The sequence below is a fragment of the Erythranthe guttata genome, chromosome 2 (genome assembly GCF_056151865.1).
Source record: "Erythranthe guttata isolate IM_541 chromosome 2, IM_541, whole genome shotgun sequence".
In the NCBI taxonomy this organism is placed as follows: domain Eukaryota; kingdom Viridiplantae; phylum Streptophyta; class Magnoliopsida; order Lamiales; family Phrymaceae; genus Erythranthe; species Erythranthe guttata.
Genome location: NC_142534.1, coordinates 7,998,931 through 8,015,844, shown reverse-complemented (window position 1 = coordinate 8,015,844; position 16,914 = coordinate 7,998,931). Strand labels below are relative to the sequence as shown.

The 16,914-nt window shown below is 34.6% G+C and overlaps 1 protein-coding gene, 1 long non-coding RNA gene and 1 pseudogene across 2 annotated transcripts; all 3 read right to left on the bottom strand.

Moving 5' to 3' along the window:
- Positions 1-2,832: 2,832 nt before the first annotated feature.
- On the bottom strand, positions 2,833-3,305 carry LOC148772251 (uncharacterized). Its single transcript, XR_016030071.1, has 3 exons — positions 3,231-3,305; positions 3,071-3,148; positions 2,833-2,983 (listed from the first exon to the last, which is right to left on the bottom strand). It is a non-coding gene; the product is annotated as an uncharacterized LOC148772251 (long non-coding RNA).
- Positions 3,306-3,484: 179 nt separating this feature from the next.
- LOC148772250 (uncharacterized) lies at positions 3,485-6,431 on the bottom strand. Its single transcript, XM_088814953.1, has 7 exons — positions 6,282-6,431; positions 6,022-6,192; positions 5,353-5,432; positions 5,125-5,254; positions 4,997-5,055; positions 3,629-3,749; positions 3,485-3,538 (listed from the first exon to the last, which is right to left on the bottom strand). The coding sequence occupies exons 1-7, from the start codon at positions 6,429-6,431 to the stop codon at positions 3,485-3,487; spliced, it is 765 nt and encodes a 254-aa protein (XP_088671079.1).
- An 8,436-nt stretch (positions 6,432-14,867) lies between these two features.
- On the bottom strand, positions 14,868-15,564 carry LOC148772249 (secreted RxLR effector protein 161 pseudogene; annotated as a pseudogene).
- Positions 15,565-16,914: the final 1,350 nt, after the last annotated feature.

The following is a 16,914-nucleotide window of genomic DNA, read 5'->3' as shown; positions in this document are numbered from 1 at the left end:
AATATATGATTCATGATTATTAACCCGAGACACTAATTTACTCATAACCTGCTGTCGCGTGTATTATGAGTCTATTATTCATAAACAGTTCACTATATGTCTATGCAAACAAGTTATGAATAAAGCATTAACTAACAAGTCTCATAAATGGCTACCTAAGGTGATATCTGTATGTCTACCACACCACATGCAATTGACACACTCATCCGGTGAAAACAACTCGAAGGTTCTTATACTTACCGTCTAATTATCAAAATAGCTCTGTCGAGTCAATCCCAATAATCACAGATAAAGCACATAAATTGATCAAGTTCATGCACTAACAATCATAACAAGTAGAAGAAATAATCATAAAATCATAATTGCATAATCTCAAGAAAACGGGTTCACCATCCCCACATAGGGTTCCAACAAAATCCTAGATTAAAAGCTTAGCTACTCATAACGAAAAACATAATAAAAGTAATAAAAGTCATAGATTAAGAAAAGATAGGTGAAAGAAGAATTATGATGAAGAGTTGTCAATTCTCCGTCTTCGATTCTTCGTTCTCTCGCTCCTCCCGCTCCAAGGTTGTGTCAAAAGTCTTTTAATTCGTGCTTGGTTTGGGCTTAAATAGATGTCCCAACTTGGTAGATGATTTTAGGTTTCCTTGTGTGATTAAAAGTCCAAAATTGTCTTCAGCGTGTGTTGGCACGGCCGCGCGAAAATCAGTGCAATTCTCACACGGCCGCGCGAGAATCGCCGAAACCTTCTGCCCAATTTCTGCATTTGGCACGGCCGTCCCATTTTTAGGTGTAAATTTGGGACGGCCGTCCCGTGCCAATTTCTTCAGATTTTTGATTATTTCACTTTTGGCCCATATTTTCTCCAAAATTGCACTTTGACCCCAAACTTTTCCAATTCTTCAATTTATACCTATAATACAATAAATCAATCTTTTAAGCACCAATTATCGTTAAATCACACCAAAAGCTCAAATAAAAAGGTACGATAAAGTATAAAAATATATACTTAACAGTAGTAGAAAGATGTAACCATATTCAAATGTGGGAAACTTAATATGTAAGTGGTTTTTTCCAACTGCATGAGTTTTTATGTTTTTTTAAACAGTATGATTATTCTTTTTAGATTTATAAACGGTGCAAAAGTTAGATTATTTAAAAGAAAAGAAAATTATGTTATGTAGTAATTGATTTTGTTTATTTTCACACACACACACACACACACACACATATATATATATATATATATATATATATATATATGTATATATATATATATATATATGTATATATATATATATATATATATATATATATATATATAATATATGAAAACGAAACATATATTAGGACAAAAAATCATGTCTCAATAGTGTATTTCACCATGTAATATAAACAATAAGGTAGGAGTAACCAGTAACATTGACGATGAAAGGAAGAATGACGAAAATAGTAATATGATTATTATCACTAACTAATCAAGAAAGAAAATACATTTTTACCAATTATATAAGTTGATAAAAAGTTGCAATGTTAATAGCGCATCCCCGGCAGACCCAATCATCAGAGAAATTAATATCAAATTCATTGGACTGATTGCCACAAATACATCTTGGGTGCATAGTTGTGTAGTGACATGTAGAGCAACATAACAATTCATTCTTTGGCCCATGATTCCCGTAGTGCATGCAGACATCGATCATTGATCCGTTAGAGTCGTCCATGTGATCACTATGGTTTCCAGCGTCAATGGATTGAAGCAGAGGGGTAGACTTACAACTGCAAGAGCAACAACGGAAATGACGATTGAAGTAGAAAAATAACGAAACAAAGACTGCAAAAAGGAAAAAGACACCGATAAGTGTGCATAAATCAGTATCCATTGATAGATGCATCCTGAATATGTATCCACTTGCAAAATGAAGTATAAAAAATAAATAAATATCTTTGTTCAATGAAATATATGACTACAAAAATAGTAGTTTATTAGAGAATATTTTTTTGTAATTTAGAGAAAAAGTGAGAGAAAGAGATACTACAATTAATAGGAAGAGATGAAGGGAAAGTGCACGCAAATGAACTGTGGTTGATTTGAGATTGAAGTGTTCCTTGCAATATACATAGGCAACGAAAGGAGTTTGATTAATTTATTGAGAAGAAAGGTTAATTTTAGTTAATGGTGTGACATGACGTGGGAGAGGTCAGTTTGTAGTGGGAGTGCCTCATTTAAGAGGGGTTTGTAGGAGATGGGGTGAGAGGAAGTTTTTTGGATTTATAATATAAAAATTGTTATTATTTTTTATACAATACAATATTTTAATAAATGAACTGATTTTTTATATATTTTTTACGTATTTATTATAGCATTACGAAATTGCAAAAATAGTTCTAAAAAATCTTACAAATCCTTGCAAAATAATTCAAAAAAGAAAGATTGGCACACTTGTGCAAAGGATCCCATTTTTTGTAGTAAGTAAGAGACACATGAAATAGATTTTTATGATTGAATGGGAGTTATCGAATATAATGTTTAAAAGGAAGAAGCAGGCTTACATGGAACCATGTCGAATAACTAAAAGAAACCATAAATATCTTCAACAATAAAATGCAAAGTACATAGCAACCTCCTACTGCAAGTGTTAAAAAGTTGCAAATGAAAACTGAAAATCTAAAAAAAAAAACATAATTAAAATTAACATAGCGACCACCTAAATAAAAATCTTGAAACATACACCCAAGAAAGGTGTTCTTAAACTGAAAACACCACAATAGTTAACATTATTGTATTGCCGCCAACAATACAATAATGTGGTAGACCATTATGTCATGGTTTCTCTGTTTTGATCCTCTTGTATGACTTGGTAGTTGACATTTTTGTTGTTTCATCATCGGATAAATTAAAAGGCGCAACTTCTACACCAAGTCCTTTACCACGCAATTTAATGATTGGTGTCGCCTTATCATGAGGATCGGTGAAATCCTACAAAATTTATTAAAGGAGGGTATATGTTATTGATATATATATATAAATGATAGAAATAATTGTTGTGTTATAAATAATTCTTACATTTAAGTTGTTGTTACCAAGTTCTTTACCACGTAATTTACTGATTGGTGTCGTGTCATCATCGGGTTCGACAAAATCCTACAAATATTATTGGAGGAAAGTAGATTTCATTAACTTGTGTATAAATGAAGATAATAGTTGTTTTATAACCAACTCTTACATTCAAATTGTCGCCTTGCTGTTGAGCATTGTTGTCGGATGAGTGATCATCCTCATCAACAAATTCACGTAGTTAACAAAATTTAATATAATTTTATGATGCAAAATGTAAACTATATTTGTGGACTTGTACTTCGATAGAATGTGTAGCACGAAATTGTCGAATAAGTTCTTGATCACCCGTCATTGTTTTTATGTATACACTGACCAACCTTTTGATTTGTTCATTGCACTAGATTCTACCTTGAACATAAATTATTTGTTGATGATGGCATCAAATTCTTTAGGAATTGTATCGGTCAAATTATCCTACCAAAAAATAATGATCAAGGATTTTTTGAAAATTAAATATAAATAGAAGTAATTCAGCATTCCATATGAAAATAGTTTTTATATTACCTTATGCACGTCATCAATAAGTTCGGTTCCTAATTTGCCCACGATTTTGCTAACGAATTTATCAAACATGACAAACTTAGTGCATCCAGTAGTGTCATATACCAGAACTTGAAGCCTATACCTGTATGTATGAACTTGTGAAAAACCATACTTATAGTTATAGGGCAACTCCCATTATGGAAAATTAAATTATCGTGGGTTTGGATCAACATCCTTAGCACATTTTGGAATAAAATAATGAATTATAAAAAATATTCTAATTACTTTCTTCAGATAATTTGGAATAAAATAATGAATTATATAAGACTTTTTTCTTCAAATCAATTCGTACCCAGGGCAAGAAGAGCAATAACATCTATAGTTTAACTTTATAGAGAAGATTTAAAGTATATAACATTCTCTTCAATCTGAAAATAATGTTTGACTTTTACCTACATGCCTACAACCTATGTCTATACTAAGAGAAATTACACGTAATCAGCCTTTCTAAAAATTGCGACTGTGAAAAACAATTAACTGAAGGAAATAAGTAAATATGAGAAAAAGCAAAAGAAAGCAAAGGTGAACCTTGTTCAAGGCAAGTTTCCTCATGCGTATCCACATATGTGTCATCTTAGTTAGTCTCTTTTGTTTTGTGCACCAGTAACTTAGGCCAGTATTTGGAATAAAGTAATGAATTATAGAAGAGTTTTTGCTACTAAGAGTAATACTTGCGCCTATTTTAAATTATTCAAGTGCTCACAAACTGAGTTTTTCTATAAATAATAAAGGGTAAATTACACCCACACCCCTGAGGTATGCTTAAATAACTGTAAGGTCCCTGTGGTATTGATAATTACACTCACCCCCTGAAAGGTAGTTAAAAACTTTAACGGGATAATGCATTGGATACATTATTCCGATAAGGTTCTAATGGACTATTACTTTTAGCTAGTTGTGGAGATAACATAGAGTTATGGGGAGTTATGGGGTGACATGGCTCCCTCAATATTTTTTAAATCACCCATAACTCTTTGTTGTCTTCACCACTTCCTGAAATCAATAGTCCATTAGAACCCTATCGGAATAATGTATCCAATGCATTATCCCGTTAAAGTTTTTAACTACCTTTCAGGGGGGTGAGTGTAATTATTGATACCACAGGGACCTTACAGTTATTTAAGCATACCTCAGAGGTGTGGGTGTAATTTACCCTAAAATAAATTATAATAATAATGCTATAATAAATACGTACAAAAAAAATAAAAAAATCAGTTCATTTATTAAAATTACCGTGGGATTGGATCAACATCCTTAGGACATTTTGGGCAATAAAATTGTGTACTTCTCTACTCTACCTTTCTGAAACATTTAGGACAGGCATCGTACCACCATTTAGTATCAGGATCGATATCAATTACCTTGGCAAGTACAACAAAAGCGCGTTCCTAAGAATATAATTTACAATTAGTTTTGTCAAAATTTTTAAATAAGTCGAGGAGAAATAACTTACTTACAGTAGTGCAATCTCTCAAATTATTTATCGTCATTTGCTTCGTTAGCAACAAATCATCGGCAATCCACGTCGATCGATGATTTGATGACACGCTGATTGATTGTGTAAATGTGCCATCTTGATTAATGAGTCTGTATATACGTATAAATAGTCAAGAACAAATTGCATTGCACATTATAAAATGATTCAGTAAGAATTACTAAAAAATGGTAGTTTTAAACGAACTAACTTTTCTCTGTACACCCTATGTTCCTCGGAGTTTTCATTTATCAACAATCTTGAGTTGTGGAAAGCATTAGAAATACTATTCTATACTACAAAATAAAATAAATATGTGAATTAATAAAATGAAGTGAAACAGTAATGCAATATTTAAATGTAATTAAAGATAGGAATTACCATTAAATTTTTTGACTAGACACATCTCCTGGATAATGATGACTGGGTCATCTGAGTTTTGATTATTGAAATGCAAAGACATTTGATCGGTGTATTGGTCCATAGAGTGCATTTTATTTGTTCCTCTCTGAGAACCGCATGTAATAAATTAGAAGATCATAAATACGAAATCATTCAGCATCAATTGAATTTATTGTATATAATTTAAAAATAATCACGATAAGTCTTGAAGAGTGATCTCTAGTATCTTGTGGTTGCATCCACTTTTGTTAGTATCTTTCACTTTATCTCTTTCTATAACATGTCCAATAACATCTAAAAGAAAAAAATAATATATGCGTAAAAAATATTGCAAAGTATAAATTAAGAAAACACATATTTTAATATTTTAAAAATATTTTACCAATAAGCCATGTGTCATCCCGTCATTTATGATGTCAAGAAAATTAGTAAAATCATAAGTAATGCCTGGAATATTCTCGGCTTTGCAATTGGTTACCCGAATAGGTTTTATAAATATGATCTTGTGAGCATTGCGAGTAGCCCTGTACTTCCCATCGTTCGACACTACCAAAATATTCTGGAATATACAAGTATTACCTTCTTTTATAACAATATCGCAAAAATTGTTCACTTGAATCTTTTTTATAGGCGCGTGAATTTTTCCTCCCTGAAAAAATATATGCAACAATATCAATAAGCCGATAAATAAAATTTAAATAGCCATAAGAGAAATAAATTTTGTAAATAAATAATGACCTGCTCATCGACTAAGATCATATCAATACTATTAATAATAGTTTGGTCGATCTTGCTAGGAACTTTCCAAAGTCGAATGACCCGAGCCACCACTTTCCAGTTAAAGCGGTCCGGTGTAATATCATTGAAACATGTTAATTGAGGCGCCATATCTACATGATATATGGAAAAGAAAGGAAAAGAAAATCAGTGTACATGCTCCATTCAGATCTGATATTATTTTATAAGATATTTTCATATGGTACGGAACAACTTTTAATTTGGTAAGTTCGAACAATCTACACAAAAAAAAGGCATCAATTATATGACAATGTGCAATACTAATAAATTAATTTCGGAAATCGGCTATGAGATGAAGAGTCAGCAAAGGCGGGGTCAACCAAAGAAAACGAAAAAACACCTTTTGACATGCCTTTTTCTTGAATCATAAAACCAAAAAAAAAAAATGAAAAAAAAACCAACAACACGTATATGATAATAATTCACGGGTCCCAATTTAAAATAAATTGGTCCAACCTTATGCATATGTTTTTGCTTAAATTTGGCTCTTTTGCATATTATAGAAAAAATTATGGAATATAAATTTCTTACTTGAAATTTCAACCATCGTTGGCAATGGCTCTCGCTGGCAAAGGGTCCTTCAATCCGACTCCCGGACGACTTTTGTTGACCTTTCGGCCGGCGGATTTTAGAGCTTCAATTTTGTCGGAAGTAATAATTGTTGAAAGACTTGTGTGAGAATTTGTGTTGATATAGAGATGAGACATGAAATTGGAGATGAGAAGTTATTAAATCGATGGGAAAAACTGATTTCAATAGGCGGTTTCTGCAGTTGAGGAGTGGGTATTGTAAGAGAAATTAACGGGATAAAAATTTAGAGGAAAATTAGAGAAGATGATAAAAAAACGGCTGATAGAATTTAGGGGATGAAATATGAATTTTTCATTTTTACGCCTAAAAGATAGTAAAAATTATAAAACTTGCCCTAGGGTTAGAAACCCTAAATTGCCACGTGTCAGAAGATGAGGCAAGGTATTGTCTTTTTATAATATATATATATATATATATATATATATATATATATATATATATATATATATATATATATATATATATATATATATATATATATATATATATATATGAGCAAATTAACCAGAATAAGAAAAAATTGATATTCGCAAAATAAATAAATATGTTAAAATTCATCAAAATTCCCCCACTTTTTTTTAACCAATTTACCTAAGCAAAACTGAGTTAAAAAGTCCGAACTTCCATACAAACAAGATTAAAAACACCTTAAAATTAAGAACCAAAGACTTTTTATATATAAAAGAAAGATATTTTGACCTATAACCCTAGATTTAACCTAAGGGTATTTAAGATATTTCTTATTTCAACAATTTCTTACGTTTCTTATTTACCTTACGTCTCTCTCATATTTTGGTCAATTTATTTGGGACCAGTTTTCCAATCAGTTATCCTACAACTTATCACGCAATCCTTCACTACTTGGTTGAACATTGATCATTTTTTGCCTTGGGAATCGTGCCCGATTTTTTTTGTTTGCCTCAGGAAGCGTGCCGGGCGCACGCATCAGGAAGTGTGTACGCGCGCGCCTCGAGAAACGCACCGTGTTTTTTTTTGCCTCGGGAGCCGTGCCCGATTTTTTTTTTTTGCCTCGGGAAGCGTATTGAATGCGCATCTCGAGAATCGTATCGTGCGCGCCTCGGGAATCGTACCCACGCGCGCCTCGGGTAGCGTGCTCGTGACTGCCTCGAGAATCGTGCCCATTTGTTTGCATCGGGGAAGTGTGCAGTGCGCGCCTCGGGAATCGTGCACGCACGTGCCTCGGGAAGCGTCTCGCGCGACTGCCTCGGGAATCGTGCCCGTTTTTTTGCCTCGGGAAGCGTGTCGCGCGCGCGCGCCTCGTTTATCGTGCCATATGGCTGCCTCGGGAATCGTGCCCGCGCGCGCCTTGAGAAGTGTGTCGCGCGGCTGCCTCGGGAAGCGTGCACGTGGCTGCCTCAGGAATCGTGCCCGTTTTTTTTTTTTTTTTTTTTTATAGCTTGTTGATATCCACACTGTTTGGAATTTTTTTATCCTTGTGGTAGAGAGATGATACGCAACTCTTAGGATGGAATGTCTCTTTTGGTTAGAAATGTAAGAGGGTGTATCACCCTTAAAATTTTTAAGATGTCCAACCAATGGTATGCGTGATGTCAAACCTTGAGGTGAGATAGCCCCCATCTTAGGTGAGGCGATCACGAACCCTGTTATGGTTTTGTAGAACTCCAAGTATCTTTGACATCATTGGAATGAGGAGCTCGTAAGGGAGAGGTGTTGGCTCTCCGAGGTTAACATAGGCGATGTCGCGCAGTTTGCGCTTAACGGTGAGTTGTTGTATTCGGAATTGAAGGTTCGAAGTAGATGCCCACGACACACTCGCTTGGTGGGAGTTACGTTATAGTGGTGGTTGTGCTACGGCTGGAGCCGCATGAGGGGCGTTGACTCCTGCTATGGCGATGTATGGTGTCACTGCTTCAGTGGCAGCATGAGTTGAATCATCTGCGATCATACGCTGAAGGTCCTCTTCGGTTACCAGAACCGTTCGAGGAGCAATGAGAAGTTGATCATGTTGAGGACCAAGTAGGGCCTCGCGATGGGAGCGTTCGCTTCTTTTGCGATGATGTATGGTGCCACTACTTCAGTGGCCCGAGTTGAAGCTTCCGCGATCGTACCCTGAAGGTCCTCATCGGTTATCTGAACCGTTCGAGGAGCAAGTAGAAGTTGATTTTGTTGAAGCTTCTGCGATCATACGCTGAAGGTCCTCATCGGTTATCTGAACCGTTAGGGAGCAAGTAGGGGTTGATTTTGCTGAAGTTTCGGCGATCATACGCTGAAGGTCCTCTTCGGTTATCTTAACAGTTTGAGGGGGGCGGATGTAGGCCCCCAAGAGTCGATAACCCTTGGCGAGCGAAATGTTTTGGGGGCACTGTAAACCCCCATGGAGTCGATAACCCTTGGCGCGCAAAATGTTTTGGGGGCACTGTAAACCCCCCGGGAGTCGATAACCCTTGGTGAGCGAAATGTTTTGGGGGCACTGTAAACCCCCAGGGAGTTGATAACCCTTGGCGCCTAAAATGTTTAGGGGGCACTGTAAACCCCCAGGGAGTCGATAACCCTTGGCGTTGAATGGCCTCCTTGGTACTCTGAACCGATCGAGGGGCGGGAAGAAGTGGATCCTGTTGAGGATCTAGTGGGACATCACGAGGAGGATCTCGTGGTGGATCCCGAGCATGGAGAGGAGGAAGTGGCAAGCCAGAGCCTCCACGAGGTGGGAGGTTGTTAGCAGTGTCACACTCCCCTGAGCAGAAGTCTCAAGGCCATCTTGCGCACATCGTGATCTTGTTTCCCTTCCCACAGACTGCGCCAAAATGATGATGCTAAAGTTAGATCACCTTAGATAGTTGAAGTAGGATGAGCTGGAAGAGCAGAGTGGATCACTGGCTCACGAGCTTGATGACCCTGAGATACCTGCGATCACAGAACACGTGAACTAGGCCGGGGGTTGGTCCGGCGGAAACCCCTCCGACGCTCAAGTCAGACGTGCGGATAGTGGAAATAGTCCAGAGAATACAGTTGATAGTATTACTCAGTCAATAGGACGTACCTTAAGGAATGAGTTCAAACCGTTATTTATAGCTTAGTTGAGATTGTCGAGCCCAAACCTTACTTGAAGGTGATTGGGCCTCGGTGATAGTGGTCTTAAATATTGGGTTTGTGGCCCATTAGATAAAGAAATTGTAGGCCCATTGGGTTGGCCCAATTAGGCATATCAGTAATAAACTCCTCGATACACTTAATATTTTTAAAATTATTTTTCATGAGGGAATCTATGAAAATAATTACCATGCTCAATTTCTAGATTCTCTAATTATATGTCTTTGGACTATCAATTAATTTTAAATTGATTATTCTATGATATCTATTTTCCACCAAATGGAGAAAATAATGTATCACTATAATCAATTCCAAATTATCCGTTAGGAGTTTTTCTAGATAATGTCTATAATTAATTATGCCCGGAGTGGAAGCGGAATTCGATAAATCTCCTTTCTCATAATCAATTATATTATCTAAAATCTATGACGATGTCCAATATAATTAATCATAGAAATACTATGGACACCTATTGAGTGTGTTCTATTTTTATGTTCTCTAGTTATATATATATATCATGGGATCCTATTAATACACAAATTAATCATCCTATATAACAAATATAGAAAAACTACGAATCATGATAAATTTATCATGTTCAACAAAGTCATCTATGTTATCTAATTATAATCCATGGTATCACATAAAAACATTTATAACCGAATATAATTCACATAGATGAACACGAACATAATAAATTAAATGCAAATTTATGCATGTCCAAATTTCATGTTGTCCAATTATATGTCATGGGTATCATATAAAAAAATTAAGCCCAAATATAATAAACATGAATAATGCATGCAATCATGCTTATAACAAATATAAGCACACATCAACCATAAAATATTAAATAAAGCAATTTAATTTTCCGCTATTATGGTTAAGTTGGGACTCCCGGATTTAGACTCCTTAAAATTAGGAAGTCCAAAAGTCCCCGTAAAATCCAGAATTCTCGAATTTTGGGCTGCCCGGAAAGCTGCGCGCTGCCTGATGTCGAGACCCCGCGCGGTTTATAATTTTGGTATTGTCCTGGAACTTCCAGCCTTGTTCTGAAATTTATATATCTATCTGGGTAACTCCGATATACGATTCGAACGGTCAAATTCTACGCCAATGATTAGGAACCTCCATAAAAAATTTCAGCTCGATCCGACGGTGGACAAGGCCGTGATAACAGAAACGGCACAGTCGCGCAAACAATTCCGAGAACAAAATCTGCTCTATTCTATCTATGTAATTTTTATCTAAAACTCCTCTAGAAAGATTACAAAAAAAAAAAATATCGTAGGCACACAATCTTCCATCAATATCTCGCGGTGGAAATTAAAACCGACAAGTAACCACTCTCGAGGCAGTGGGATTCATTCACATAAAACATAAATAAAACATTCATTACCATAATAGCGGATTTTCTATTCTGCAAAACAAAGTCAGAAATAAAACGCTACATGCAACATATGAATTTTCCGTTTCATGCAATTTTGGACAACGTGGTGAACCTCAAACAAATTAATCAAAGAAGCTCTGATACCAATTGTTGGGATGTGAAGCCCAAGATTCAATGAAAATTCGCAAGAGGTTCTAGATTAACCGGTTTTAATTTTATTGACATGCTTTGATTAGATTCGTTTAAAGCGGAATAAATCTAATCTAGCAACTTACAATTTTCGCGAGCAGATTCATTTCTATCCGCGGCGCACGAACAAGGATCCACACCAAGCCTTCAATCCTCGGAAACTGCTGTCTAGAAATTTACAGCTCTCTTCCTTCAACGATATCTCCAAGATGGTTGATAGGATTCTGAAATTCTTTAGACAGATTGTACTACTATGGGTTAGAAGCAACTGTATAAATTTCAAGCCAAACGGACAAACGGTTGATTTATGGTGAATTTCTTCGCAGGACTGCTCAGAAATTTTGGGAATAATAGTTTGCTTTAAAAACCTATAGTCTTCTATTGCATATCCCGGATTCATAATTCTTCTACAATGGTGAACATGTACTTGAAGAAATCTAAATCTATAATCGAGAAACCAAGAGAGAAAAGAAGAAGACAAAAAATATTTCTCTTCCAACGTGAAATAGGCGTGTAGCCAAAACTTATTCTTTCTCATCAACCCAATTTTAATTATATATCACAAGGAATTAGAGTCACACATAGAGAGGATTACATAGAAACAAATCCCACTCCTTATATAACTCTATTAGTCGAAAATTTCAATCCAATGGGGACTCAATTTTCGGCTATATTAATTCCAATATATAATATTGGTTGAACTTTTATTTTTCGATTAATTAGAAAATCCATTGGGATACAATAGGGACTAAAGGAGAAAATATAAATCGGGCAACTAATAATTAATTAAATCCAAAATCTTAAAAGAATTCATTTAATTAATCATTAAATAATTATTTATTTTCCACTACCAAATAATTATTGAACTCCTGTTTATATTCTCAAATATTACATTCGAGCTCCAGTCGATCATTACTTAGATTCTCCCCACATTAAGATATTTTATAACCACCAAATAATTTATTTACTGCTAAATAAATTAAATGGTTTCTTTTTATGAGTCTTACCCGCTTAACTTATTTGAGTATGCCGGATACGAAATCCACCTTGCCAGGACTTGGCATAAACAAATCTTATAAGCTACTCAAGGGTTATTATTAATCTCATATTTCAGAGATGTGGATTCCTTTTGATAATTAATTTCCACCTATTAATTCTTAATGTCTCTACCCAACGCACCGGGGGCCATTTGACTCAATATATGAATCTCTCCCATTGTGACATCAAAGTAGAGATCATCAATTAAATGTGTACGTTAATTATCTAGGGTTTAAGACTGTCAACTAGAAATAATACTGTTTCATTTATGAACAGTGATGAAATAATTATTTCACTTTGTCTGGTTCAACACATGCCGGGTGTGCTAGCACAATAAGTCAAAACAATAACTACAAAAGTAATTCGCTGTTTACTGTGATCAAGACCAATCACTTAAATATTGTGCTACAATCTTTTACCAATGGTTAGTCCATTTCCATCTAGATTGTGAACGTTTATCTTTATATTCTAAACGAACTTTCGAAATGATCTTTCTGTGAGCCGTAGCACACCATCTCGAATACTATTAGAATATTAGACTTATGCTCTTAATTAATTGACAAACAATCAATTAAATGCATTGAATACCCTAGTGCAGATTCTCATAATATGATAATAAACTATATTATTAATTCAATAATAAAATTATGTAGCTAAAAGCGAGACTTTTAGTCTACTATCTTAACACTTGAGACCCTTCTAAGAAACACTCAAAAATTAGAGAAAAAAAAAAAGGAAAAGAAGAAGAAGAAGAAGAAGAAGAAGAAGAAGAAGAAGAAGAAGAAGAAGAAGAAGAAGAAGAAGAAGAAGAAGAAGAAGAAGAAGAAGAAGAAGAAGAAGAAGAAGAAGAAGAAGAAGAAGAAGAAGAAGAAGAAGAAGAAGAAGAAGAAGAAGAAGAAGAAGAAGAAGAAGAAGAAGAAGAAGAAGAAGAAGAAGAAGAAGAAGAAGAAGAAGAAGAAGAAGAAGAAGAAGAAGAAGAAGAAGAAGAAGAAGAAGAAGAAGAAGAAGAAGAAGAAGAAGAAGAAGAAGAAGAAGAAGAAGAAGAAGAAGAAGAAGAAGAAGAAGAAGAAGAAGAAGAAGAAGAAGAAGAAGAAGAAGAAGAAGAAGAAGAAGAAGAAGAAGAAGAAGAAGAAGAAGAAGAAGAAGAAGAAGAAGAAGAAGAAGAAGAAGAAGAAGAAGAAGAAGAAGAAGAAGAAGAAGAAGAAGAAGAAGAAGAAGAAGAAGAAGAAGAAGAAGAAGAAGAAGAAGAAGAAGAAGAAGAAGAAGAAGAAGAAGAAGAAGAAGAAGAAGAAGAAGAAGAAGAAGAAGAAGAAGAAGAAGAAGAAGAAGAAGAAGAAGAAGAAGAAGAAGAAGAAGAAGAAGAAGAAGAAGAAGAAGAAGAAGAAGAAGAAGAAGATGATGATGATGATGGAGCTTTAGAACTCGAATGGGGTAGTCCTACCTCTTCAAGCTTGGAGGTCTAGCCAAGCTATTTTGATGAAGAACGACACGGTATAGATTTCAAGATGATAAGTGTTTTCTTTTGAAAAAGGGCATCATGTATTTTATAGTGATTTTGGACTATTAAAGAGCAAGGATTAGATATGGGATTTGTTGCATCTTTGGTTTGAGAAATATCTTGATAGTCTTAAAGGGGATTTGGAGCGCTGGAGCTTGGTAATGGCTGTTAGAAACTTTGAACCACTTCATAAAACATGTTTATATTATCAAACTATCCAACAATCCCCCACTAGTTTGAGAATATTAACTCACATATATCAGTTCTATAAATTTATGCATATCTCAAGGTATCTCTTGATTTTAACCTTAAGTTAGTGTTTTAATGTCTCAAAGTTTTAACGAAATATTTGGTGGCCTTAGCTTAAACCAATACTTCTTATATTACAACTAGAGAAATTACACACATAAACTTATTTATTTCCAAAATGAGAAACTTAAAATTCAGCACCATTATGGCCATGTGCTTCATCCTGGTTTCATAAACATTTATAAGAATAAACCAGAAAATCTTATTTAGAAGCGGCACCACTTCAATGTTTATATAGGTGAAGTTTATTTAAATATCTTTTGCTACTATAAGATATATCCTTGCAATATTAACTTCATTAAGAGTGTAAACTCATCCTCCTAATAGTAGCAAATAACACTGTTGTTTGGGTTAATTAATCAATATTATTCAGTCACATAACAACAACTTGTTATTACCCATTAAACCTTAAAATAGTGATGTACTAATGAAGGTTGGGTGTCCATTACTGGTGACTATCAAAAAATGATTTTTGTCCCATTCCTATTGTTGTTGTCCTTATCATGTCTCTATTTAGACCTTTAGTCAAAGGATCAGCCAAGTTTTTACTTGACCTTACATAAACAATAGAAATTACTCCATCTAGAATTAATTCTCGAACATACTCGTGTCTCAAACTTATATATCTCAACTTTCCATTATTAACCTTTTATAGGCTCTAGACATTGTCGCTTCACTATTGCAATACAAAGAAACGGCTGGCATTGGTTGTGGCCACAACTCTATATCTAGCAACATGTTTCTTAACCATTCGGCTTCTTTGCTTGCGTCACCTAGTGCTATAAATTCTGCTTCCATAGTAGAATGTGAAATGCACGTTTGTTTATTTGAAGCCCAAGAAATGGCTCCCCCTCCTAGAGTAAAAATCCATCCAGATGTTGATTTGTTATTACTTACATTTGTAATCCAACTAGCATCGGTATAACCTTCCAATACTGATGGAAAAGTACTGTAAAAAATCCCCAAGTCTTTGGTCCTTTTAAGATACCCCAATATCCTTCCAATAGCTTTCCAATCCTCAATGTTTGGATTATTAGTATATCTCGACAACATACATACTGCAAATGCTATATCCGGCCTAGTGGAACGCATTGCATACATTAAGCTTCCTATTACACCAGCATATTCAATTTGCGCAATAGCTCTTCCGGAATTTTCAGCAAGTTTTGAACTAGGGTCGTATGGGGTATTTGCTTATTTAATACCAAGATGAGTATATTTAATAAGCATCTTGTCTATATAATGTGATTGACACAAAGCATAATCATCACTGTGTTTCTTTACTTTAATTCCTAAGATTGTATCTACTTCATGTAGATCTTTCATCTTAAATTTGCAGTAAGATACTTTTTGGTTTCTAATATACCAATCATATTAGTACCAAAGATTAGTAAATCATCAACATAAAGACAAACAATTACACCATATTCCTGAGTGAATTTAGAATAAATACACTTGTCAGCACTATTATGTTTGAATCCACTAAAAAGAATTGTGGAATCAAATTTTTCATGCCATTGTTTTGGTGCTTGTTTCAAACCATAAAGAGATTTTACTAATTTGCAAACCTTATTTTCATTTCCTTGTAAAACAAAGCCTTCGGGTTGTTTCATATATACCTCTTCATCTAGGTCTCCATTTAGGAATGCAGTTTTTACATCCATCTGATGTAGATGGAGGTGATAGATTGACGCAAGTGCCATTAAAACTCGTATTGAAGCTATTCTTGCCACGGGTGCATAAGTATCAAAATAATCGATACCTTCTTTTTGTCTAAATCCTTGAGCTACTAACCGAGCTTTAAAAGATTGAATTATACCATTCGTATTGTATTTCCTTCTAAATACCTAGTTACACCCAATAGGTTTAGATCCTAATGGTAAGTCAACAAGAATCCAAGTTTTATTGGATAATATTGAATCCATTTCGTCATTGATAGCTTTTTTCCAGAATGTAGAATCCCTCGATGACACGGCTTCTGAATATGTTTTTGGATCTTCTTCTGTATTTAATAATATAGGTATTTTTCTATAAACAGAGTTTCTATCACCTTCTATGAGAAAAACAAGAGCTTGAGATGATATAAAGTCAGGACCTATATTCTTTTCTTTCCTTATTCTTTGACTTTTTCTAGGTTCATTTGCAATGTCTGTATTGTTCCTCTTATTGCTAAGTGAACTACTGGAATATATGTTAGAAGAAATAGGCCTTATATTTTCATTTGTTGAATCACTACAAAATTTGGTTTCAAGAAATTCAACATCACGTGATTCAACTATGACTTTGGAGTCCAAATCTAGAAGTCTATAGGCTTTAGAATTTTCTGCATAGCCAACAAAAATGCTTCTCATACCTCTAGGTCCCAATTTCAATCGTTTTGGATCAGGGACTCTATAAAAGGCTAAACACCCCCACACTTTAAAATACTTTAGATTTGGTATTCTTCCATTCCACATTTCATAAGGTGATACATGAGTTTTGTTTGA

Bases quoted from the DNA above. Each gene is read 5' to 3' on its own strand.
- LOC148772250 (XM_088814953.1), bottom strand. From the start codon at position 6,431: ATGGCGCCTCAATTAACATGTTTCAATGATATTACACCGGACCGCTTT. The intron at 5,433-6,021 runs GTAACCAATTGC...TTTGTAGTATAG, and splicing joins TATTTATAAAACCTATTCGG to AATAGTATTTCTAATGCTTT. The intron at 5,056-5,124 runs GTAAGTAAGTTA...TTATATTCTTAG, and splicing joins ATTTGAGAGATTGCACTACT to GAACGCGCTTTTGTTGTACT.